We start from the raw sequence: 25,903 nt of genomic DNA, 5'->3' as shown, positions 1-25,903 counted from the left end.
CCCCGCGGGGCCCCCGCGCGGGCGGGTCCCGCCGCCCCCCAGCGCTCCCCAGGGCCCGGCCCGGCCCGTCGGCAGCGGGCGCTGCCCTCCCTCGGAGCTCCCGGTCCCGCCTACGGGAGGCGCCTCGGGACGGGGCTCATCCCGGCCCCTCCGCTCGCCCCCGGTCGTGGCGAGGCATCGCCTCCCGCCGCCCCAGCGCTGTGCGGGGCGGGCACCGGCTGGGCCGCTCCCGGCCCCGCCCCGGGCCGCGCTCCGCCCTCGGGGCTGGGCGGCAGCGCTGAGTCGAGGCCAGCCGAGCCCAGCTTAGCCTGCCCATCGCCAGGGCGCAGAGAGCGGGACCGCGGCCCCGGGACAGCGACCAGGTGGGCCGGGGCAGGGCCGGGGCCGGGAGCGGGAGCCGCCGCCCGCTGTGGCCCCACAGGGCCGGGGGGTTCGGGCGGGGCTGCTCCGGGGGGCTGAAGGAAAATCGCCGTGTCCCCCGTGCCGCCTGGGGTCGCGGCATCCCCCGGGAACGGTGGTGGTACCGGCAGGGAGAGCTCCGCTCCGGGCTGCCCCGCTCACACCGACTTCCGAAAGGGAAAAACCAAAGTCTTCGGGCCATACCCCTTTCCCAGATTGAAATTGAGAGCTTGAGGTGTGTTCTACGAAGAGAGCGCGGAGACTTTACCCAACCAACAGACCCGGGAGTAAATTATAACCAAATGCTCAAACGTAGCACAGGAAAATTTTCAACATATCCCTAGTGGTTGCTGTTTTTCCAGAGAATCCCAGGGTAACTATGAGAAAAGACTGCTTTGTGTGTGTGTGTGTGTCTGTGTGTGTGTGTTAGACAAAGACTCGGAAGTCACAGTTTGGGTCTCGCATTAAAAAATAGCTCAGGATCTTTGGAAATTTATTTTTTTTTTGCTCAATACAGTTGTGTTTCAGATTGTGTTTTCTTACAGGTAACATTTTTAACGTTCTCTTTATCCATTTCCAGTTCTAAACCTGTAGTTACATTAATCACTTTGACTCCTTCATGAGAACTCTTGGAGATGTTGGATACATGTTCCAGTTAGCCTGGGTGAAGCATGGTGGTGGGAATTTCTCTCCACAGACTCACAAATGGATGGCACATGCCGGGGTTATGTATCTTCACAGGTCAGGATTTGATACTGAGGTCTCTGTGAATTTGCTACATGCACTGTTTCCCAGTTTTGAAAACCATAAAGAAATCTTTCCAAAGTGGAAAACCTATTCTAGGAGCAGAGGGAAGGGCAAAGCTCTGGTGGATGCAGCATCCTGCTGGCAGCACAGGCCTCTAGGGAAGAGTGCAGGGAGAATCCTTTTGCTTTTCTGACTCCTCTACCAAGCATTAGAAATCTGTAGCTCTCCTAGCTGCCCAAGTGTTGAAGCTGCCACATTTCCCTAATTTCTTTTGCCAATTTGTGGTTTAACTTCTTGATAGGCAGGAAAGCAGGAAAGGGGAAGTCTGATACTTCTGTCTTATTTTTGCGCCATCCTTTTTCCTTTTCCTAGGATCCAGACCATATGGTTCTCTTGCTTTTCTTGCTGTCCACTTCTTTAGAGGCACAGAGTTGTCAGCTGTAGTTTCATTCTTACCCAGGTGGGTCTGTAATTTTGTACACTTTTAAGAATGGTGGTATAGCACAGGAGACAAAAATATAGGCAATATGGTTAGTTGTGGTCACTAATTATAGCGGATGCTGTACAGCAAAAGAACTCCTTAAACCTGTTTGTAGGGAGTGGTGGGACACACCGGAGGCAGGACGGAGTTCGGAAGTAGCCAGAATTCCCTAGCAGGAAGCCCTGTGAACTGTGCCACGGTGCAGCCTTTGCTGGTCAATCATTTTCCCAGTGATCTTCTTTTCTGGTTTTGGACCTAGCAGCTTTAAGACCGACGTGAACCCTTAACTGATGGAGCCAGAAAAAACTTCTCTGCAGGCAGGTGACCGAAATTCCCAGTGCACTGACTTTGGAAGCACTGGATTCCGTTCACAGCCAGGACTTGCTCTGTTGCTTGCCGGGTGAGGTCAGATGCTTTCTCCTGTGTTACTAATTGTGGCTGAGCTGGTGCTGTTACACGGCTGCCTGGTGTTTGAAATGCCAGCAGGAAGATGGAACAAATTGATTACTCTCAGTGCTCAAAGTGATCCCCCCCACCTTCCCTGAGAAAGGACTTCTATGATAATTGCTGCACTGATGCACAAGACTTCGTTAGTGGCTCACCAGGATCCTGGTTGATATCTGTGGGATTTTTGCTGCCCATAGGTTGCATGAGGCCGTGCTTGAAGAGCCCCAGTTGCAGTAGTAGCCTCAGGACAGAGACAGGAGTTAAACCTTGTTGCTCTACTTCACCTTTTGTGTGATAAAGAAGGGTTTACAGAAAACTACGGGCTGGCTGGTCTCAATAAAAACCAAACCTCTTAACTGGAGAAACAGCTTCATCATTCCTTGTAATTGCTCAAGTAAGAAACTGTTTCTCCTCCAGTGTTCAGTATTCAGTAGCCCTGGTTGGCATGGGCTGTTCTCAGAGTGCCTGGGTGCTCTGGCAGGAAGGTGCTTTTTGCAGTTTTGCTCAGAGTGCAAGCGGCTACACCTCATTCCTCAGGAGACTTGGGCAACTTCTGCTGAAATAGGTGTCATTTCTGTGGCCAAACCAGAAAAATTCAGAACTCGACAGTGTTTTGCTTCTGTGATGTCATCAAAATCGATTTAAATGTTTTACTCCATAAAAACAAAAAACAAACAAGGGGTGGACAGCTCTAACCCCAGATACCAGCTGTTTATAGGAAAGGGAGACTAGTTGTTAGGGGGTAGAGAAGCTTTACCAGTAGTATTTAATCTTCAGATTACTACCAAGGGTGTAGGGTCACTTTTGAAGTGAGTGTGCAGGCTGGGCAGTTGCAGGCAGAGGGGCCCAGCTGCACAGGCTGTGCTGGTTTTGTGGGTCCCATGGCTCTGGCTGCTCTCTGGAAGCTGCTGCCACAGGCACTGTCCTGCAGTCACTTGCCAGCGAGGAGGGGACACTTCCCACCAAGGCTGGGCTGTGGTTACTGAACTCTGTCCACTCAGAAGTGGTGGTAAGGAAAATGCTCCATTCTGTGGAAATGTAGTTGCTGAGAAAAGTCCTTGGTCTTTGTTTCGTCTCTTCCTTCCATTTTGTTCTGGTTTTGGCCAGGTGTGAAATACAATTGTCAGCAATTTACAGGGACGGAGGAGTGTCAGTTTTCCTGTTGAAGAAAATATCAAGGGTCTGATTATGAAAGGAAAGGGGAAATTGAAGAATGCCATATGGCTTTACCTTCCTGTATTTCACCCCAGAACTGCCTCTGCTGAGTGACCACGTTGTGTCTGTTGGTAGTTGCTAAATGGAGAACAGTTACAACAAATGATTCTGCCCTTACTCCCAGGGGCCCACGAAGAGGATAATATTACTCTGGGAGGAATCAGAAAGACATATTGTATCGGGGCTAAATTAATAGTTAATCGGGAGTTATTTAGAAATGTCTTGACACAGAATTGAAATAGCAATGGAATAGAAATCCTGAACTTTATGTTCTTCTAAGTGCAGTCTAACTTTGGCTTGATTTGGCCTGTGGTCATCTGACTGTTAACATTAACTCATTTCATTTTTTACTTGCCTCTGAATATATTACTGTGGATTGTCCCAGGCTTGCAAGCTGCAGAGTTCTTTAATGTGAAGTATTTTGAACTTCTCAAATACAAAAAGAATATTATTAAATCAGCAGCATGGATAAATGTTAACTCTGGCCCCCTCTGATTGGTGTAATTGCCCGAACAAGGGTTTGTTGATGTTTATGCCCAACCTGCCCAGTGCCAGTTCTGTTCAGGAATATAAATTATCTTCCAGCACCAACCTGGTGCTGATGCCAAGGACATGATCTTGACTGCTTCCTAACTTAGCTTTGAATGTCTGTGAGGAATGTGCTGTATCTAACCTGGAGCTCTTGGCAGCCACCAATGTCATTAATCCAGTGAGTGGAGAAGCCAGCGCAGGTGACTGGACAGCTGGAGCTGTTTTCTCTATACAAAAGGGGAAAAGGAACCTCTGAATAGCTCAAGGAAATGCTCAGTGTTGTTGGAACAGTCACAGATCTACTTCCCTAGTGCTTCCTTCAGCACATGTTACACTTGACCCTGCCAGCACTACACGCCAATAGGAGTCAAGTCATTGTCCCCAGTGGCAGATTAAACTGCTTGGCCATTGTTGAGAGTCCAAGATTTTTCTCTCTTACCCTGCTTGGATGTGCAGCCAAAGTAAACATGAGCTAATAAAAACTGTAGAGATAACAGATGCAAACTAGTTATGGACTAACTGTAGCACAAAGATGTGCAAGTTTTGCTGGCAGCTTTTCTGCTTCAGTTTTGAAGCTCAATTACCTGAAAAAGAGGTGGTATGGATCAGGTATCACTTCCTTTCTATTGCAATAGGGGAACTGTATTTATGTGTATCCTTGGAATAAGAAAGGCATCTGTTAGTGCTGAAGATCTAGTGCCTGCCCTGCAAGGTACTTCCTCACCCGAAAGCTGAAAGTGCTGTGGCAGTCCATGCAGCTTCAGAATACTCTCCTGTTTCCCTACAGTCCATTTCCTTGTTGGCAATAAATGCGTTTTCAATTGACTCTTCCACTTACTCAGCACATCACCTGTGAGGGCTATTGCTGTAAGGTAACACTGAGATCAACAGTCTGCTGGGGGGGTGGAAGGAGCTGAGATATCTACATGGCTCTTGGGAGTGCCTCAGTTTATGGTAAAGGGATTGGGAGAGGATCAAAAATCTTCCTGTGCGTGCAACCACTGTGGAGTGACAGGGGTTGGATTGCTGCTGTATTCCTGTGATGCAGTGCTGTTGGACACTTGTGTTACAAAAGATGCTGCAGTGAATAGCTGGAGAAGTATCTTAATTATTCAGGAATAAAGCTGCTTTAAGTGCCTATATGTTGCCAGCACACATAATTACTGTGTGTCTGGAGAGGGCTGACCCACTGAAGTCCTTCTGCAGTGGCTTTCTTTGCTTTCCCTTTCCTGGGGCCTTTGGCTCTGGAGGGACAGTGCAGTCCTGCACCCTGTCCTTCAGCCCCTTCTGCAGTGGAATGGCCAGTGGTGACCAAAAGGTTAGAGAGGAACTGAGGGCTGAGAGTGTGATATGGCGTTAAAGGATTAATGGCTGCTGGGCAATAAACGATGCAGACAAGTCCAGATCTAGGAACAGCTTTTCCTCTTTCATCCCAAGCCAGTCATGGCTCATGCTGACAGCACACCTGGAAATGAGGTAACCGCATACTCTGCCCACATTGTTCAGATCTGCTGGGACTTGGGCACAGACACAGCATGTGTTTTCCCTGCTCCTGGGCAACCTTTGTTCTCCTGCAGCCAGGAAGTCTCACTGATGAGATGAGACAAGACGGGGTGCTTCTGTTCCTTTCTCAAGAAGAACACTGCTAATCCACCTGTGGTGTGACTTCCCTGAGAAATTCCCTTTCCAGATGCAGAGATCTTGCTGCTATTGAAGTATGAGACAGAAACACTTGCAGCGCTGCCCGAACATGTTATTTAGGTCAGTTGCAAAGAAGATGGCAATGTGAATCAGAGAAGGAGTTGGAAGAGAAGGAACGTCATTAGACAGCACCTTGACATCCCCTGCCAATGCTGGGGTTTTCTTTGCCAAGTTAGAGCACATATTCATTGTCTTGTGCTCTCAGGACACTCCTGGGACTGAGGAGCTGGACTGAGAATGAATGCAGAGGAAGCAGCCCGAATTTACCTGTTGCTCTGTAGAGACCTGTAGGCTAAAACAAATTATTTTTACACAGTAGAAAACATTGGGAACAACCTTAACTGATGAAGCAATTTGCCAGCTTTTAGCCTCAAGGTCCCTAGTCCCTCAGGGCTTTCCAGCGTGATGGCTTGGGTCCATTTCCCAGAAAGATTCCCTTGGATATGTGCTGTTGGCAATACTCTAGCTCATTACTAGCCATTTTATTTTTCCAAGCGCCAGCTCTCGTTAGCTTCGTTCTCACAGTATTGTTTTCTTTCTAGAAGAAGCTTTTGCTGGCTCTTCTAAACTATCGCATGGGAATTGCTTACTAGTTTAGATTTTTTTTTGGTTTGTTTTGACCCAAAGCTGTGCTTTGCTCCCCTCTGTAACACTGCCAGCATAATTTCCAGTCTCTTTTAAGCATATGTTTTGCAATAATATCTAAACTCTTGGCTCCAAGTAACTGCCTTACAAAGAGATTAGTATCTTCTAACGAAGGAATTGAGAAGCAAGTAGTGAGAACAAAAGCAATATCTTCAGAGCCTGTAAGACTATCCTGACCTTTCCCGAAGGCCTCAGCCTGGCCCTCAGTGTTTAGCAGATGGCAGAAATCAGTGTGGACTTTGATTTGCAGAGGCCTTTGCCTTGCCACCATGTTTGCAGGAAATGTGCTTGGCACATTGTGGCCATCTGGGCTTGACTGTACTATTCTGATAATCCCCAGGGAGCCTTCTCTAGCAAAGCTCATCCCTGATGGAAGTCCTCTTTGGCTGACCTTGCAGGAGGCTAGTATTAGCAGCGTGGATTTTTGAGATTTGACAGCAGTATTCCTCATAGGAAGAAAATGGGCTTGGGAAGTGCTTTGTTTTGGGTGGGAAGGAAGGTGCCACTCACCAGGTGTCCAGCTGGGCACCCAGGTGGTATTACACAAGGAGGTCAGTATTAGTGTTTTCTGAACTTCATGAGGAAGTGCTACAGGAATGCAAAGGCCATCAGAAAACCAACTGGAAAATTGCCTTTGCTTTAGATGGAAGAAGCAGATGTAGGGAGGGTTGAACCTGGAGCAGAGTGACGAGCAGCTGCTTGTAGAGGAAGGTGAGAGTCGGGTGAGGGGGTCCTGGCAGGAGCTGGAATCTTCATCTGGATCTAAATGAAGGTCTGCTTTTGGAGGAACTGAGCTGGCTTTGCCAGAAATCAAAAGAATGGCTTGGTGCTCAGCATCCCTGGAACTGAGAGGCCAAGATACAGGCTGCCAAATTCAGAAACAAGGCAAGAACGAACCCAAACCCCCTCCCAGGCTCCGTTCTGGGGCTGTAACTGCTCTGCCTCAGATGTTGAGCATTTCAGGTGTGGAAGGGTGTATCCCAGCTTGAGTGGCCAGTCCCATGGGCTGTGCTGTCCTTGAGGAGCAGGACATCTGCATGCCCCTTTGTACTGTGCATCTTGCAGCCTGTGCTTACAGACCTGTTTTCGCGTCTCAATCACACGCTCTGTGCTCTTGACGCGCTCACGTGAGCTGCTGAACCTGTGACACCCACTTGTCTTCTGCTCCTTTCTGCCTGTCCCTGGCCAGCCCTAATGAAAAGTCTCAACTCTTCTCTTGGCCTTTTGCACTCTACAGCTGTGCACTGGCTGGAGCTCACTGAAGGCTGCTTGTAAACTCCCAGGAGAGTTTGTGCGCTGGTGCCACAGAGGCTCCTCTCCACATGTGTCCTGTTGCAGTTTGTCCCTGTGTTGCCCAGGCAGAAGGGACTCCTGCCTCTCGTTCCGTCCCATCTCTGCTGGCCAGCGCTTGTCAGCCATGCTCTTGAGAAATCTTAGTGGAGACTTAGACCTGGCAGATGGAGGCTGTTACCTCATTCCACAAAAATGCTTTGTTATTGAGAAAATGGAAACTGTCTGAGGTTTGGGAGCCGAATGGAGTCATTGGTGTCTGTTTTAACCGCAGTTTGGTGGTGACTGCTCAGAGTTCCTCTCTCTGAGCGTTCCCTTTTCCTACACCCATAATCTTCAAGCCATCGGAGAGCTGCAATGACTTAACTCATTAGTTGAGCAAATGCTGAATGCTGTTGCATACTCTGCAGAAACTGCTAAAACCTCAGCATCTTCCAGCAAAAGAAAAAGGATGAGCCAAGAAATAACCCTTTGCAAACTGTTGGCCAGAGAAGTGATTCCTGTGGATACTAAGCCAAATTCAACCCTTTTTACAATCTCATCTGTGCCTCTTGTTTACTTGGCTTTAAAAAACTGTATGAAGATTATGCAGGAACTTCTTGGAGAGAAAAGGCATGCTTGGAGACTTATGCCTTGTAATTCTTAAACACAGGTACCTGAACCCCAGTTCTGAAGAGAAATTTCTTTTCATCAGTGATTTTTAAAAGCAGTTTGCAGTTTTCAGAGTTGTGGATTTGGGAGTATAGGAGAAAGACTAAAGATAGGGATTGAAGTGTTTGCAGGCTCGTTTTCATAATGCTGTGAATAATGACCTGGGTTAGTCCAGAAGAGCATTAACCTAAGTACAAGCCTTGTTTTAATTAACAGATATTTGTGTGTATTTGTGAAACTGGCATCTGATACCTCCTGTTGAGAACATTGCATGAGCATTATTCACCAGCACCCTAACAGAGCTGAGAGCAGCAGTGCTAGCTTTTTGGAAATAAAAGGAACACTTTATTGATGTATTTTTAAACTAATTAGTCTTGGTGGGCCAAATAAATGTCTTCCAGCTGCTACAGATGGTTTTCACATGACTAAATATTGTAGTGCATAGAAAAACCTAGAATACTGGAACCACAAGATATTAAGTATTTAATTATTACCCTGGAATGTAAATATGACCTTGATATTTTGAATTTGTTTGCCCAAATTTCAAGTGTTCTCTTAGAAATCCATCAAATAACACAATTCCGATCTTGTTATCTGTAAAGCAGAGTGACTACTCAGCATCTTCTCCAAGTTTATTTAAATATCAGAGTGGGTTTCAGTAACAGGAATTTGCTGAACTGGAGAAATAATCCCAGCTGCTTGAGGCAGAACCCAGAACTGGGGTTTGAGCTGTAATGGACTGGTTCTGTTCTAGGTCCCTGCTTTCTGTGGGTTTACAGTGTAACCATAAAAATCCTTTCCAGGCTGAGCTCTGCATCCTGAGGTCTTTGGGAGATTTTTTAATATAAAATGCAAATTGTAAAAACAATTAACATTTGATTTTCAGACTGTATATTACCAGGTTAGAGCCCATTCTGGCCACGCGTTGTTCCTGTAGCTGTAAAGCAACCTTATTTCTTGAATGGTCCAAGCCCACAAGATTTCCCTCACATATGTCAGACGTAATTTCTGTTGTGGTCTGTGCAGCTGTAGGTTGTACACAACCAGCGTGTTTATTTGGTGCTGCTTGTGAAAAATGTCTTTTTAAGGTTCTTGTAATGAAACAAAAGAAATTGAATCACGTAAGATGTGTATCTGAAAGGCCTAACCTTCAGCATGGTTCAAAACAAAGATTCCTCTCTGAGATCCACACCTGATGGGACCATTCCTGGATATTGCTCAAGATGGGAAGATGACAAAAAAAGAACAGCAGCAAAAAACGTGGGTCCTGAACTGCCCCTGAGTGCAAGGACTGCTTTTGTCAGCATTGAGCCCAGGTGCCAGCCTAAACTGCTGACCTCTGCCAGGCTTTTGACATCACCTCACTACCCTCATTTAAGGAAAACGTGGCTTTTTCCTTTCTTAAAAACTAACCCATTTTGAACTGGTATGTAACTCTGATGCTGCCCTACTCCAATTCCACCTGCCAGCTCAGCCTGCTCACTGCTAAAGCCCCAAGTTTAAATAGCAGGAGCAGCTACCAAAGGCATGGTGTGGGTCAAGAGATCCGGAGTCTGGATTAGCTGTACTTTGTAACAGCACAGCACTGTATCTGTCTGTTAGAGAGTTGGAAGGGACCTTAAAGACCATGTCCCCAGCTTCCTTCTCTTCCTCCCTTCTTCCCTGCTTCTCCCAGAGTTTGGGTTATGCAGTCTCCAGACACACGTGTGTAACACGCATTAGTTGGGGTCACAGGTTCCACTGACAAGGATATGTGCTGCATCTTGGAAGAAGAAAGATGGGACTTGGATCTTGGTTCCATTTTTAGTTCTGCAGGCCTTGCCTTGTGCCAGAACCCTCTGAGGTGCAAATCCCAGGAGAGAGATAACGTTACTCCCTGCTCTGCAGGTATTATGAGGGTAAATAATGTTTTTGCTGGTGACAGCTGTTAGGGAACTGAGGAAGCCACAATCTGATGAGAGGTGCAGGATGTCAGCTCTGTGGAAACTAAACACTCTTGCACTGATAAAATAAGCTTTCAGGTCTGTGACAGCTTTGAGTTTTAATTTTAGAAGACACAGAGCAGAACTTTGAGTAAGAATGGAAGAGGGCAATGAAGAGATCTTGAATAACTGGGCCCCAAGTAGATCACCCTGTTTGAGTCACGCTGACCCTTTCCCCTGGAAATCCAGAGTTCTGCTGCTCACCTCGTTAGCACCTGACTTAGTAAGTTCATAAGCTTTTCACTTTCTGTTAGGAATGTTCCCTTCTTTTGATTTCTGTCATCATGACATTGAGCAATAGAAAGGATTTGGAAGTGAAATATGTCTACACAAAATTGGAATTGGAATTCTTATGTCTCTTATGAAAATTTAAGGTAATTTGTATTGCAAGTGTCCGATTTCCAGTCACAAGTAATGACATTTAAACCCCTGTAGGAAATGCAATCCCTGTGCTGATGTCACCCTCAGTTTATGACGTGACTGCTTTTGTTCCTGGACAAGCACTTGAGTCTTTTGCTAGTGAAATGTTGATTTACTCGTGAGAATCTCTGGCTGGTGGCACCTGCTGTATCTGACGGTGGGGTGGAGGGCTGGGGGAGCCCCCCTGGCAGAAGGCTGCTCCATTGCCTTCAGCAATGCAAGGTAACACAACTGCTCTGATCTTTTGTCTCGGGGGATTTGCCAGTTTGGGACAAAGAGACTGTAAATGGAGAGGGTTTGTTATGATCAATCAGAGAACGGAGGGAGAGTTTGGGGGGCATTGGTGATGTTTCCTTGCAGTGAAGCCCCTGATCCTCCGGCTGCCTGAGCACACAGCTTTGGGCAGTCTTTCCCTCGAGTCAGAGTGCAGGTTGCTGCTGCTCCTGTCACTGAACCGAGTGGAGCAACTTCCCTGCATTGCTTCGTATCTGCTGCTTTAGGGGCTGAGACAGAAGCTCTTCGTGGTCTTTACCTGAAAGTCGCCGAGAAAGGAGCCTCTGTTAGTGAAAATTCTGGCTATTCGGTTCCTTTTCAACCTGTGAGAGATGTGTTTTGTGTAGGTTTCCTTGGAAATCTCAGATTGGAATGAGAGAATGACCTCTGTAAAGGAGCCACAGACCTGGATTGGGGCTCTCTGATATTGTTACTTCTGTTCAGGTGGGGCTTTTTTTCTGTAAAGGAACAGTTTTTCCTCTCTTTCTGAGTTTTTAAGCACAGTCAGTCCGTGTGTTTTCCATGTGTGTCAGCAGCAGCTCTAGTTCTGAGACAGACATGTCCAGGGGGCAGGGGCATGAATGTTGGAAACTCCATGTGTAGCTGCCTGATATAAAGGCATTCATACATTTTGTGAGCATTTGTGCCTCTTAAAATAGCTGTTTCCACGTGATCTTTTGGATGTGGCACAGTTTTCCCTTTCATGGGTGCCACCAAAGACTGTCTCTGCACAACACAAACAGCAGCACATGTTGCATCTTGCAGGTTTCTTTTTAGTACTTGCAAGGAGTTATTTCTTAAGAGATTTTATGTGAAATATGTGACAATTGCAGCTGATGGCATCTATTATTTAAATTGTGCAGTACTTAAGAGTAATTTTGAAAGGTGCCAGTGTGACTGGTTTGAAGATAACCAGCCCTGTATTGTGAAAGTAAATGACACCTGCTGACCAGATCACCTGGCAGAGAAGTCTTCAGCCACAGAAGGAAACTTGTTCCCTTCAGTGCTGGCAAGGCAGTGGTTAGAAGAAGAGGTTCCCTTCTCAACCGTCCCATCTGTCCCCGTCTGCAATTTCCTGTCCTGGCGAGGGCTCGGCTGTGCTGCCCTTGAGAGAGGGCTGTCTTGTTTCGTGAGGATTGCAGCTGGCACACACAGCATCTCCCGGGCAACAAATGATCCTAGTTTTTGTTTCAGAGCACCTTCAAGCCGTTCCCGGGGTGGTAACATGAGACAGTTTGTCTTTGCCAGGATTCAGCCCTTCCCCAAATTTAGAAGCTGCTCACAGGCTGCAGGCTGTGGGGCTGGCATTGCCTCTGCTTGGAAGGGACACGGGCAGCTGTAAAAAGCACTTTATAGGGAGATTGTCCTTATTCCTTGGGCAAAGAGCCAGCACAGGTGGAGAGGCCCACAGTTAGTGATCGGACTGTGGGAGAGAGTGTGTGCACATGAGTGTCACTGCAGAGTCTCCTGTCACCTTCCTGGCTTTCTCTTCCCTCTGCTGATTTCTGAGAGCCTTGAAAGGCACAAAACTGCCAGGGCTTCAAAGCACGTTACCTCTCTCCATCAGTAGATCTGCTTATATGCAGGAAACCCAACTGCAAATGCTCATGTTTGGGAGAAAAAGAATCAAATCGGAAAAAGGAATATTTTGACCAAATTTGGTGAAAACATCCAGTTTGCCCTTTAAGTAATAGGCATGCATTAAATAAAGCATGTCTGGGTTATGTGTCTTTTCCTGCTACTGGAAGTCAAAGTTGCTTTGTTTATTGAAAAAAAAGCTGAAGCTGAGCAGAGCCTTAATAAGCAAAAGAGCTTTCAGGCTTGCTGGGGAGACAGGGAATAAGGGACTGGGCTCAGACCATGCAGGTTGGTTTTCAGCACGTGAGCACAAAACATGCTCACTGGGACTGCATCCACTGCTTGAGGCAGCCCCTTGATTGCTTTTGTGGGCAAAACAGAGGTATAATCTCATAAGTACCTTTTATTCAGAACTACAAAAGCTTTGTAAACGCAAACTTAAATTATGTATCTGTCACCTCAGAAATAAGAATGGCTTCATCCTCAGTTTAAAAAGCAGCTGCCTCTAGGGGAAGGAAAAGTGCAAACTGCAGCATAAGGCTTGAGTTGTGAGAGAAAGAGTGGAATTACATTATTTTGCAGTGATATCTGCACTGAGATGCACAGGCCCCAAGAACTGGCAACTAGAGCAGTCAGATTATTTTTTCTGCATATAGGCTGTGATGTCTGTTTGAATTGCAAAATTCTTGTGTGCTGAGCAGATTCAAGATGAAGGTACATTGGCCTCAGTGTGCAGTTAGTCATTTCCTGTCATGCTTTCATGTTTGAATTCTGGTGTACTGAGTATGACCTTTATTTCATAGGGCAAAGAGATTTTTAATTACTATTGCCAGAGTACTGGGTTTGTGGAGTTGGATAAGCAGTGAGGCATTATATGGCTGTGGGTTACATGGACATAAACCAATTCAGTCCAAAATTAAACTTTCAGTGCTAGATTATAAATGCTCACAACATGCTTATTGAGCACAGTTGCACACCTGTTCCTTGCTCCTTTTTAAGAACTAACAAGAGCAGCCCTCTCCCTGGACTGCAGCTCTTGCTCCTCTGATCATGCTGAATCTCCTGTGATCAGTCACACTGGGCTGGGGAGAAGTTTCTGATGTGTTCCTGTCTTGCTCCTCTGCTCTTGGGCTTTCTCCATCAGTTAATGGTGTGTTTGAATGTGACAGGTCCAAACTGCCCAAATGGTTTCAGTTCCTGACTTCCTGTTGAGTGCACAGAATTTGCTTACTTTGTACTCATTTTGAATAAGATTAACAGCTGATCTCTTGAGCAAACATTCCAGTTTAATGTCAGCAGAATGACACAGGCTGCCTGCTCTGAGTGTCCCCGGATAGCTCTGCTGCTGTTAGCTGCACCTCTGAAGGGCCAGGATTTTGTTCAGAACCTGAAATAGTTTGTAGATGTTTAGTAATAAATTTTTAACTCTTAAATCATTCCCTTCTTTCCTCCTGGGCAGGGTTTTTAATTTTATGGTTTTGTAGCAGGGATTCTTCAGCTTCTTTTTCTGACCCTGGCAGAATTAACTTTCCCTAAAGCAAGTAAGTCCAGAGCCAGGGCTGAATTGTCTCTTGGGCCTCTGCCTGTGCTGCCAGGACCTCAGGAGTCCAGCCTGCAGTGGCCGTGCCAGGCACCACGGCTATTTGCCATTGCTCACCTTGGCCCAGGTGTGGTGTCTGTGTCACAGCTGTGCAAACAGGGCAGGGCATCCTGCAGGCACCTCCAGGCTGGCTGGGGGCTGGCAGCAGGGGAGACTTCCTTGGTTTGAGGGTAAAATCAGACATTTGTGGGACAGGTGTGCTTTTGGCACTTACCCTTTATCTGTATGCAGAGCTGTCAGGAGGAGTCTGTGTGATGTGGTTTTGCTCTTTGGATGGGGCACCTCAGAGATCTGAACAATGGGAAACTCTCGTTTTGTCATTCTAAGACTATATTAAAATCATGCAGTAATTCAGGTCTTGTGGTTTGTCAGCTGCTTTAACAGATTCTGCTACTTCTTCCAAAATTGTGGGCATTTTCAGGAAGCTGCCTACTTAGCTGAGCAAGGGTGCCTCTGACAGCACTTATTTCATTTCAAATGCATGGTGTTTCCTTACAGCAGTGCCAGCTGTTTTGCTCAATCCGTTGCAGAGCCCAGAACAGCCTGTGACTGCTCTGGGCAGGAGGGTGTCCTGCCCGTGCTTGGGGAAGTGCCTGTGGTGCAGCTTGCTCAGCAGAGCTTGGTGTATGCACATCTGTAAACTCAACACCCCAGTGGTGCAGGAGGAGGCTGTGGCCCCTACACTCATCTGGTTCATTTATCTCCTGCCTTCAAGGCTGACTTTAAGAACCAGATTTTCCCTGTGTGTTCAAGAAATGACCTGCAGCATCCTCTGGTTGTTCTGCTGATGGGGAAGCTGCCGTGTGAGGCCTGTGGCTGTGCTTATGGTCCCTGCAAGGACTCTGCTCCTCACCACGCCAGAGCCCCCCTTCATACTTGAGATTTCAGAGCTGTCCCGGGGGAGGCTGAAGCTGGAAGGCAGCTCGGAGGCGAGAGCTGAGGGCAGGAAGTGACTCAGTGGTGCTTGGAGCAGGCGGGTGAAGAGTTGATGCAACACAGCTCCTGAGGGTGCCCTGTGCAGGCTGGGTCACCCTGAAGGAACCCTGGGCAGCTCTGCCCAGCTGCCTCCAGCTCTCCTCTAACAGCACCAGAGATGGTCTTCCACCTGCACCAGGTATGGAGCAGTGCTGGTGGGTTTGGGAGCGGAGCAACAGGGTACAGACAGGCAGCAGCATGAGGAGGTACAGCAAAACACCCACAGCACCCCAGAGAGCTGGCCCCCCAGCCCCCAAGAGTGCCAGAACACGCAGTGACCCTGCGCAGGAGAGGTGTCAGGAAACACAGAATGAAAACGCTCCCAGCGTAATGGAGGGGCTGGAGCTGTTCCTCAGAACAAGCAGCTGGTTTCCCTTTTAGGGTCGGCAGCAGGCAGAAACAATTTCATGCAGATTCCAGGACCCATAAAGGTTCTGGAAAGGCAACAGGAATAAAAAGTGTTCTTCTCCTCTGCTGACCTTGGAGCGCTTTGAGGACTGTCTTCCAAAGCCGTGTCCCTGAACGGTTTCATCCTTACATGGGGAATACTCTCCTGCCCCAGCAAGGCTGTGCTTTTTCCTCTGCATGTCTGTTTAGGTGTGAACTGCAACTGCTTGTAGCTGTGCTCAGGCAGCCCCGGGGAGGTGAGAATAGGCAGGGACCTGACAGACAGTCAAAAGCAGGTTTATTCCTGTGTCTTGGAAAGATTAAGTGTTTCCCTAGGAATAGCCTAATGGGTTGCTCTAGGATGACTCTGTGGAGCAGCTGGTTGCGACCTGACAACAAACAACAACCTGGTGTGAAGTTACACGAGGGTAGAGATTCACCACACACACATGACTCTGCACTGAAGGAGTTGGTTGTATCAGGAACCATCTGAAAAGGCCAGGTAAACTCTTCAGTGATTGCGTGGAGCAAAAGGCTGGGCCCTGGACTGTCTGTACTGCCTCTTTTGCAAAACAAATCCCCGTTTTACCAGCACTAAAATTAATGTAATGATCTCCTGGGGCTCTTGCTTAAGCCTCAGCCATCGGCTATGGACTAGGGTGTCATTTGGGTGCATGTCACTCTCTAATTAGAAAGTGGACTTTGATGTGCGTCCTTGACAAATTGCTGACCTTTCCCATACACGAGGCTATTCTGAGCTCTGCTTCAGACTGATCAGATTTGCATCCTGGAGCACTTTGAATGTTGTTTGTGAGTGGAGCTCTTGTTCCCAAAGCTGTTTGTTCATGGGCACAGGAGAGGAACTGAACTTTCTTTGCTCCATGAGCACAGCTATATCTGTCAGAGAGTAAGAGTAGGCAGCTGGCAGGCATATATCTGTGTTTATTTTTGCCCTCCAACAGCCAGCAAGACAGCTGAGGAATACCCCACATGCAGTTCCACCATCCCTGTGTACAAGGGACCTGCTTCAGCAGACCTCATCCCCCAGGACCACAGCCATCTGGCAATGGCCAAACACTATTTGCAACTGCAAGCTCATCATTTTAGGGCAGCACCTTGGTTAGCATTTGAAGGCATTCCTGACATCAGCCCAGCGTGCAGCTGATGTTTACAGGGTGGTGCAGGATGAGCACATGTTCCTTGGCACTACAGCGACAAGCTGAATTGTACCTTCTACATCTGAGCCTCTGTTAAAGGGGTTTTTAATGCATTTTAAAACTCCACGTCTTTCCTTCACGAATGGAAGCAACTTCCAGGTTCCTTGTTACAATCACAGTAAGAATTGCGGGCTTTTATACTGTTTCTTTTCCTTCATTTCTTTTGTTCCCCCTTCCTCTTCCCGGTGCGCTGAGTCTTGCAGTGCCACATCCGCAGGGGCAAAGATGCTGCATTTGCTTTGGCACTGCCCAGGGCTTTGACACCCCTGCCCAGCACCACATGTGAGGCCAGAACAAAGGGAGCAAACAGCTTATCTAATACAAATAACCCTGAGCAAACTTCCTGGGCCTGTTCTTGTTCTGTGGAAAAGGCAGCGCAAAGTCTGCTCCCATATGTGCTCACCGCAGCCTTGGCCACATGAGGCTGCTGGGCCTGGCTTTGCTGCAGCCTGGGCATCTGCCAGCCCAGCCCTCTCCTGGGGCAGCCTGGGGAGCAGCACTCAGCTCCTAGCATGCAGCAGGCATACGGACACTTTGTGGAGAAACTACTCAGAGTGGAGGCAAGCCCAGCCTACTGCTTTAGGGTCCTCTTCGTTCTCAGAGGGTTTATGTTTTCTTCCTCTTCTGACAGTGTCAGGGTCAGGACAGCAGTGCTCAGAAAGCTGAGTCCCTGTCACTGGGAAAACCCCAGCCTTCTCCATTCAGGTTGCTTTTCCTTCCATTGTGTTTTCTGATGTCCTCTGAGCCCGTATGACAGGACCACAGAGCTAAAGCACAGCCCGTTGAGCAAACATGGAAGCTGCCTGCACTGGCGGTGCCACAGCTCCTAGGGCAGGAGTGGCCTTTTTATTAAAGACACACCTTGGAAAGTTTCCTTCACCAGGGCTGGGAGGAGGAGGAGGAGGGTTGGGAATTTCATTTCGTTCTTTTCCAGAGAGAAAGGTCCCAGGTGGCTTCAGGGAGCGAAGGCAAGTGGAATGGGAGAGGAGGCAGCAGTGGGTGAGAAGCGGCCAGGAGCTGGGAGGGGGGGGGCACGGGAGCTGCTGCCTGGTTAGGGGAGCACCTCATGGGGTGCCCCAGAGGGAAGGGACAGTAGGGGAGCCAGCCCAGGCTGGGAGCAGAGCTGGGGCAGCAGGTCCAGTTCAGCACCCTAGCACCCGTCTGGCTTTGCTGTGCAAACCACCGTGTGCCTGCCTCGCCTCCAGTAATAGACTGGACATTGCCTTGATCTGCAGGCAGCACATGGGGCTGCCAGTCGGGGCTCTGGGGAAGCTTGGTGGCCTCAGCCCATGCCACTCACAGGGACCCTCCGCAGAGCTGGTCCCACAGCCACGTGTGCTGGCCACGCTGGAGGGCACTGAGCGGGCAGTGTCCGGGCAGCAGCTGGGAACCAGTGTCTGAAAAGGGACTTTGTTCCCCCTCAGTTGGTCACGTAGCCATGTGGGAACACTGGATTTATTCTCCGGCAGTCCTATCGGCACATACCAGGATTGACAACAGCTGGGAGCTGTGTGGCTTGACCAAGAATAGCCCTAGGGAGCTCAGGGCTGTGAGTCAGAGCTGTCTGGATCGGCTCCTGCCCTGGAGGCTGCCTCCCAGCCTATGGCCAGGGAGCCTGTGGGGAGGGTAACGGGGGCTGACAGGGAGCTCCCTGCCCCTTAAATGCTGATCTGCAGATGGAGCCATAATTGCTCTTTCTGAAGTGGGTGGGTTCATGAAGAACACTGCAGTGTGGGGTGCTCTGCAGCTGATGGCTCAGATGTAATTCCATAAGCTTGTCTACACTTGACAGCAACCTGGGTTAAAGAAGGTTGTGATTTTGCAAGTGGAAAACTCCATATTTAGGAATAACCAGGTTAAACAGGAGGAAGGTACTGTTGTTCTGGAGTTAGTGCTCCAAAGAAAGCAAAACAGTTCCACAAACCTGTTGTCTGTGAGGGAGACAAGGGGCAGGGAGAAATGTCTGGTCTCTTGCATGCAAAGCCCCAACAGCTCTATTGCTTGTGGAACATGCACCTGCCCTGACAGCTTCTCCCTGGGGAGTGTTTGTAGCTGGAGCTGGTTTGCTGGGATGAGGCTCTATAGCCAGGCACAGTGTGGGTGCCTGATTCCTGCTTCCCTGCGGAGCAGCTGCTTTAAAGCTCTGGAGAAGTTCCGGGGTTTGAGCTGCTGGCAGCTCCTCAGGGAGAGCTTGCAGCCACTGGGAGGAATCCTGGCATGAGCCATGCTGGGGACTGAGCGTGGCTTTCTGAAGGGCAGCTGGGCAGACAGATCTCCCTCAGAGTGCCTGGCTCTCTGACGTGGCAGTGGACATGCACCCACATGGCATGTGCATGATCTTGGTTTTGGTGCCTTTCAAAACTTTTCATGCAAAAAATTTCTCCCTTTTGCTCCTTATTTACACTTTGCTTCCCAGGATAACAGTGAGGAGCTCAGCTGTGTGCTGACATGTCCAGGTTTTCTGAGCGGTGCTGAAGTGCTTCAGCTGTGAAGTATAAACCTGAGACAAGGCTCATTGCAGGCCCCGATGTCTGCAGCTCTTTGGGAAGTTTATGCAGCCCCAGAGCAGGAGCACAGTGCAAGTCTGTGCCCTTTCCTGACGGTGGCTGTTGGCTCAGTGCAGGGACTCGCGGTCCTTGCCCTCTGGAGGTGGCAGAGTGGCACAGGGACATCTCAGGCGGTGTAAGCTGATGCTGACCCACACCTGCCCTGATCTCAGCAGGTGAAGGAGGCCCTCAGACCGGCACCATGACAGAGTGCTTTGACTGTGACAACTGCAAGGAGTCCTTGTATGGACGCAAGTACATCCAGATGGACAATGGCCCGTACTGCATCCCATGCTATGACGCCCACTTTGCCAACACCTGCGATGAGTGCAAAGAGCTGATTGGCCACGACTGCAGGGTGAGTACAGGGCCCCCAGCCAAGCAGATCGGTTCCCAGGGCTGTTGGTCTCCTCCTTACCCCACTGTGCTCCCAGGAGCTGTACTACGAGGATCGCCATTACCACGAGCACTGCTTCCGCTGCTTCCGCTGCGACCGCTCCCTGGCTGACGAGCCGTTCACCTGCCAGGGCGAGGAGCTGCTGTGCAACGACTGCTACTGCAGCGAGTTCTCCTCCAAATGCATTGCCTGCGAGAAGACTGTCATGCCAGGTAGGAGTGGGCAAACTTGAGCGCTGCAGTCCCTTCCTGGTCCCTTGGTGTCAGCTGCGGCTGCAGGTCCAGCATAAGAGCAGCGAGGAAGAGAGCTAAACCTCTGCTCTCCCGCCTTCCTGTTACTGCACACAGAGGGCTGGGCCCTTTGATTGTCCAGCAAGACAGCAGGATTCAAAGCTGCAATCGCCACAGCAGTCCCATCTCTGCTACCCTTTCTCATGGGAAAGTGAATGGGGGAGGAGATAACTAAGGGTTTCCTGGGCATTTTCTGCTGTGTGCTGACAAGAAGGAATGACTGAAGGTGCATGAGCGTCTCTGGAGATGGCCTGAAGCAAAGGCACGTGTCTTTGCTTGGCCATTCTGGCACCATCTTCAAATGTGGGTTACATCAGGCATTTCTACCATGGCCTGTGTGCAGGTGCGGGTGTTCCCACAGCCCTCCCTTGTGGCTGGGGTGTGGGCCCAGGGCCCCCCTCTCCACCATGGTTCTGAACTGCCATGGTGAGGGCAGGCACAGAGCCAGGTGTCTCCTGGACCACCTTTCAGCCTGCCCAGCCCTCCGTGTCCCCCGCGTGTGTGCGTGCTGCTCCTTCTGTCACTGCAGGGCTCTCTCTGCAGGGTCGCGTAAGCTGGAGTACAACGGACAGACCTGGCACGAGCATTGCTTCATATGCAGCAGCTGCCAGCAGCCCATTGGGTCACGGTCCTTCATCCCAGACAAGAAGGATTATTACTGTGTGCCCTGTTACGAGAGCAAGTTCGCTCCTCGTTGCACTCGTTGCAAAAAGGTACGTATAGCCTGACAGCCTGGAGCCCCACTTCTGATCCAGGGACAGGGAACTCCCCACTCCTGCCTGAACCCCATCAGAGGAGGGTTCAGGTGCCAGCACCCCAGTTGGGCTGTTTCTCTGTGCCTGTGTGTCACCAGCATGCACTCTTTCCTGCAGACCCTGACCAAGGGAGGAGTGACCTACCGGGACGAGCCCTGGCACAAGGAGTGCTTTGTCTGCACAGGCTGCAAGACCCCCTTGGCTGGGCAGCAATTCACCTCCCAGGACGACAACCCGTACTGCATCAAGTGCTTTGGGAACCTTTATGCCAAGAAGTGCAGTGCCTGCTCAAAGCCCATCACAGGTGAGCAGAGCAGCTCTCTGAGGAACCCCATGAGGGGGGAGCTCTTTGTTGCAGTGCTCCTGGGGCCACTTGTTTCCCTTTGTCTGCATCTTTCAAAGTGGTGAGCTGTGTCCCATTGGAGGAATTCCCTCTGCCCACAGGTAAAGGCTCCCAAAGTGACCCCTCAAAGCACTGTCTCATGTCTCTAGCTTGCCTTGTTTGATATTGGTTGCCATGTCCTGTGGAAAGATTGCTCACAGATCAGGAAAACCAGGGACTTCCAGCCATAGCTGGAGCAGCACCTGGTGCAGGGGAGTCTGGACCTGCCATACCTGCCTAAGGCAGGGGAAGTAGAGGATCCTCTCCTGCAGAACCCCTTAAGAGAGTCTGGCCTCATTCCTGCCCTTCTCCACTTGACCTTCCCCCTTGTAACTCCCAGTCTGTTGCTTCTGGGAAGGCAGGAGAAGCCATGAATCAGCTGGTGACTCAGAGGATGATTCTGGCTGCAGGCAGGTCCCAAGCACCCACTTCCCCTCTGGTCCTTATCAGTTTGTTGCAGTCCTGGGCAGAAGAGGGTCACAGCCCACCAGTCCAGCTGCTGCCAGCAGAGGAGGGAAGCTCCTGGGGAGCCTTTGCAGGAGCCTGGGCCTGGGCTGGTGGCAGGAGGACTCTTCCCAGCTTTCCAGTAGTATTGTCCTGTGTCCACTGCGGTGGCGCAGATCCACTCTCTGCTCCTCCCAGGTGATTCTGGTCCAAATGTCTCAACCCTGTAAAGTCTGCTGTGAAATGATTTTAGTGTTCTTCCCCACACCAAGAGTGGAGATTTGCATTTCAGATGTATTTGGTCCTGGGGGGTGTTTGGGTGCCATCACCAGCACTGTGTGTGAAGACCTGACCCAGAGATGAACAGGCCAGGGCTCAGTCTGTGGGGAAAGCTCGGCCCAGTTTCCCCAGGGGCTCTGACACTGCTGTCTTTGTCCCTCCTGCAGGCTTTGGTGGCGGCAAATATGTCTCCTTTGAGGACCGTCACTGGCACCACAACTGCTTCAACTGTGCCCGCTGCAGCACCTCGCTGGTGGGGAAGGGCTTCATCCCTGACAAAGATGAGATCCTGTGCCGTGACTGCAGCAGTGACCTATGAGTCTCCAAGGACACCGCGGGGCAGGGCTTCCTCCGTTCTTCAGGGCCTCTGTGCCAGATCCCCCAGCAGCATTTCAGGGGCCAGGCACAAGGCACAGGAGATTGGGGCTTGGCCCCGAACCGCGGTGTGTTCAGGGGGCTCCTGTGCCCCCTCCCTGAAGGCTAGAGTACGCTATGCTATGGCTCTGTGCAGAGTCAAAGCTAAATAAAATTGAAAAAGGAGCTTCAAGACCCCCCATTATTTACTCTTTCTTTTTGCTTCCAGTCTGACCAGGCACAAGCTGAGCCCAGGGCCCCAGCTGAGTAAAGGGCAGCTTCTGCACTGGGCTGCTGGATCTGCACGCTGGCAGCATGTCTTTGCCCCCCAGCACGGTGCGGACTTCCCTCTTTTCCCCACGTGGTTCTCTCACTCTGTGTGACATGAGGCAGTGGCTGCAGGGCCGTGCAGCTCAGCTGTGCTGGGTTAAGGCTGTAACCACCACCACCATATGCATGGCTGACCCAGGCATGAAGGGTCCTCTGCTCCATTTGGGAGGACTGGGGATGCCAGGCTGGAGTGTTGCCAGGAGAAGAGCATGTTTGTCCTGCCAGATGGGATCCACCTGTGGAATTCTATAGCACCTCACCGTTTGCAGGCAAGACCCTTTGCTCAGCATCTCTGTAGAGGTGCTCTCTCAGCTGTGAATGAGGAGCTCGAGTTGCTCATAGGTACAGGGTGTTCAGCCCACCCTCACCTCCCTGCCCCTTTCCCATCCACCTGTGCCATGACCTCCCATGGCTGCAGTGGCTGAGCTGGGGCTGTTGGCCTGCTGCTGCTCCCCTGAGACACGCCTGACTGAGCCCCTGAGAAGGGTGTGCTGAAGGCTGAGAGCACTGAGGGCTTTATTCGTGCTCTATCCTTCTCATGGGGATTCATGGCATGGGCACTGGTGTACGGTGCCCAGCTGCCTGTGGCACTGGGAACACTAGAGACCTTTGTTAATTCAGGGAGGGGAGTGTTGCCCACAGGCTGTGGCTGTTCTTGGGAGCTTCTGGGAGTGCTAGGAGGGAGGGTCTGTGAGAGCACAGGGCTGCAGCATGGAGGGCAGCCAAGGGGGCAGTGGAGTGCCCACAACCTGCTCCTGCCAGGGCTGCCTGTGTCCCCCTGCAGTGGGCAGGGAGTGGAGGTTCCCCCCAGCCACACTCACTGTGTCCCAAATGAGAAGCAAAGCAAAGGTGGCACCTGAGGGGGGGCTTTGCATAGCCCAGGTCCCTGTGCTGGCCCTAACTGTGCAAAATAGGATGTCTTGAGCCATCCTTGCCCAATGACTGAGCTGGCCCTGGGCCCCACTCAGGCCCTTCTGCAGTAGGATGCCCATGCCTGCCTTGTCTCTACATCCTTCTGCTTCTGTGTTACTGGGGCACTTACACTGACCCTGCTTTCCTGCTTATCAGCCATGTGCTTTTCTGAAAGCCTGTTCTTGTGGGGTTTTTCCCTTTTGTACTCATTTGTCATGAATATCTGTCATTTTGTACCCAACTACAGGATGAAGGGGCTAGCCCCCCACCCAGGCTTCACTTAGGAACAGAAAATGTTATGCATGTTGAAGTGTTATTAACTTTGTATTCAGACCCTTGTTGAACCCTTGGAAGCTTTAATGCCAGTAAATTGGAGTTTGTGTGTTTGCTATTCTGAGGAGCTTGGAGCTGTCTCCAGAAGGAATTGCCTTAAATCTCAACCGCCTTTGTATTTCCTACAGCTTTATACAATAAACTGTTTTAGTGACACTTGCTCTCCTGTGTCTCTCAAACAGCAGGCACAGGGCAGAGCGCTGTCTGAGTTGGTGCTGGGCTCTGCTCAGCCTTGTCTTGCCCCAGGTCCCACCCTGGGGACAGCCAACCTCCGCAGGGCTCGTGCCTCTCTTCCCAAACCTCAGCCCAGCATCAGCTGTACGAGTCCCGTGGTTATGGCAGAGAACAGCAGCTCCCTCCTCCTGCCGTGGGGCTGCGGTGGGTTCCTGGGGCTGGGGCTGCCTGTCTGTCTGTGCCTGCTGTCTGTTCAGGCAGGCAGTTCTGCAGGACAGGCCCTAGCAGGACTTGGGCACTGCTTGATGCCTCAGTGCCCCCGGGCTGGATCCCTTGGGTACCGCCCGTGTCCCGTCGCGCAGAGGAGCCTCCCTGCCCTGTGGTGGGCACAGCCCCGGAATGTCGCTGGAGCCTTCAGCAGGGTGCCCGTGGTCCCTCCTGGCAGCCCTCGCTGAAACACTGTGTGCTTGTTACTTGCATTTATCAGCCCAGGAGCCATTTATTCCCTAACATATGAAACTATTTTCCACAGATTCCGTACATTTACTAACAGCTGCCACGGCTTCCCCTGAGCTCGCCTGCCCTGTTCCCCAGTGCCCTGCTCAGGCCCCCTGTGTGGGGACAGGACGGGCACGGCCCGTGGGGCTCCGTGTGGGCCTGTGGCACTGGCACATTCCTGGCTGCCTCAAAGGCTCCCGCTCTGGCAGCTGACAGAGTTTTTCAAGCAGGGTTTTTGTTGCTGTTCCTGCCCTGTGACCCACGCTGGGCTCTGGTGCTGCTGCGGGGCCTCAGAGGGTGAGTGAGCAGCCCCAGCCCGAGGTTCCCGGCTGAGCCCTCCAGTGGCAGCAGCACAGCCCGGGGTTCCTGCAGCGCCCTTTCCAGGGATTAACCACAAAAGGTTTCTGTACAAAGGGCCCCCGGGCTCCTCTTTCAGTCAGCCTCCAGAGCCTCACGTTTTTAGCCAAAAAAGGAAATGACCCAGCTGCACACAGCGCTGGAACATCTGGATTTTATCCCTGTCATGAATGGGTCATGGCTGTGCACAGCCCAGCGCCTGATTTACAGGAGGGGGAGGGTGATGTCATGCACAAACATCCCTCGAGACTCCCAAGTGCAGGTCTGAAACAGTCGTGGAAATTTTATGAAGCACAAGGAGCAGTGCGAGGGGGGTTGGGTGAGGCTGCTGCGCTGGGGAGGGAGGAGTGGAGGAGCTGCTGGGGGTGCAGGGGCAGCACTGGGGGCGCAGGGCAGCACTGGGGGCACAGGGCAGCACTGGGGGTGCAGGGCGGCACTGGGGGTGCAGAAAGAGGCCTCAGCATTCACCAAAGTGATCGCACTGTGCTCTCGAGCAGGACTATGGGGAGAACCAGGTCCAACTCACCACCTGGGGGTCCTGTGCAGGACCAAGAGTTGGACTTTGATGATCCTTGTGGGTCCCTTCCAGCTTGGGATGTTCTGTGATTCCATGTATTCCAGCTCCCAGCCCCTGCGGTTGCCCCAGGATGGAATGGCACCTCCTGGACCAACCCTCTCCCACTTCCTCCCAGGTGTGCTGCCATTCTTGGGGAGAGGAGGGGGAGGAGGAGGAGGAAGGCCACACAGGGGTTGTCCCACCTTGACCCTCCCGATGCCAGCAGCCCAAAATAAGGAGGTCATGTGGCTGGATGGGGCATTACTGGATTTCAACTCCTTCCCTTTCCAGGGATGAAGTTTCATGCAAAGGGAAATGGAAGAACACCATGTTCAGAATCTTATCTCTGTTTTTTTATTTTTAGACAGGCATTCATGAGGAAGCCGTGATCTACTTTGGGGCAGCTTGTAGTGAAAGGGGGTAATTAAAGACGGTATTCTTACTGCAACATCATCTTCTCAGGGAAGGATCATCTTTGTCTGCCATTAATTAAGACAAATTTTGTTGTTGTTGCTTTTAGCTTAAAGTAATTTATCGCCCATGGCAGAAAAATATTAATAATTTATTGGTGAGTTAAAATTTAACTACAGCTTTGCATTTGGCAAAGTGTGGGCACAGCGTGCGGTCCCGCGGCGAGCCTGCGGCCTGACGGGGGCACCGGGGGGGCCGCGGCCGGAACCTTCGCGCGGGGCGCGCGCGGGGCCGGAGCCTTCCGGCGGGCACACACGGGCCGCGCGAGGGCCGGAGCCTTCCGGCG

General features: G+C 50.7%; 1 protein-coding gene across 6 annotated transcripts; it reads left to right on the top strand.

Moving 5' to 3' along the window:
- Positions 1-231: 231 nt before the first annotated feature.
- On the top strand, positions 232-23,717 carry FHL3 (four and a half LIM domains 3). 6 transcript variants are annotated; one of them, XM_027669126.1, is made up of 6 exons: positions 232-362; positions 19,259-19,443; positions 19,520-19,694; positions 20,316-20,485; positions 20,645-20,831; positions 21,800-23,717. In XM_027669126.1, the coding sequence occupies exons 2-6, from the start codon at positions 19,288-19,290 to the stop codon at positions 21,949-21,951; spliced, it is 840 nt and encodes a 279-aa protein (XP_027524927.1). In that variant the 5' UTR covers positions 232-362; positions 19,259-19,287; the 3' UTR covers positions 21,952-23,717. The 6 variants fall into 6 exon arrangements, with proteins under 6 accessions (XP_027524927.1, XP_027524928.1, XP_027524930.1 ...); XM_027669127.1 differs by having other exon boundaries at positions 244-362; positions 19,262-19,443; XM_027669129.1 differs by lacking the exon at positions 232-362 and adding an exon at positions 1,588-1,606 and having other exon boundaries at positions 19,262-19,443.
- The last annotated feature ends 2,186 nt before the right edge of the window (positions 23,718-25,903 follow it).

The sequence above is a fragment of the Corapipo altera genome, unplaced genomic scaffold (assembly GCF_003945725.1).
Source record: "Corapipo altera isolate COAL_440 unplaced genomic scaffold, ASM394572v1 297b, whole genome shotgun sequence".
Classification (NCBI taxonomy): domain Eukaryota; kingdom Metazoa; phylum Chordata; class Aves; order Passeriformes; family Pipridae; genus Corapipo; species Corapipo altera.
The sequence above is the reverse complement of the archived record's forward strand: the minus strand, read 5'-3'. Positions and strand labels throughout refer to the sequence as shown.

What these genes read in the sequence shown, in the direction of transcription:
- FHL3 (XM_027669124.1), top strand. An exon ending in TGATTGGCCACGACTGCAGG is followed by an intron (nt 19,444 to 19,519) that starts GTGAGTACAGGG and finishes CTGTGCTCCCAG; the next exon opens with GAGCTGTACTACGAGGATCG. An exon ending in GTTGCACTCGTTGCAAAAAG is followed by an intron (nt 20,486 to 20,644) that starts GTACGTATAGCC and finishes TCTTTCCTGCAG; the next exon opens with ACCCTGACCAAGGGAGGAGT.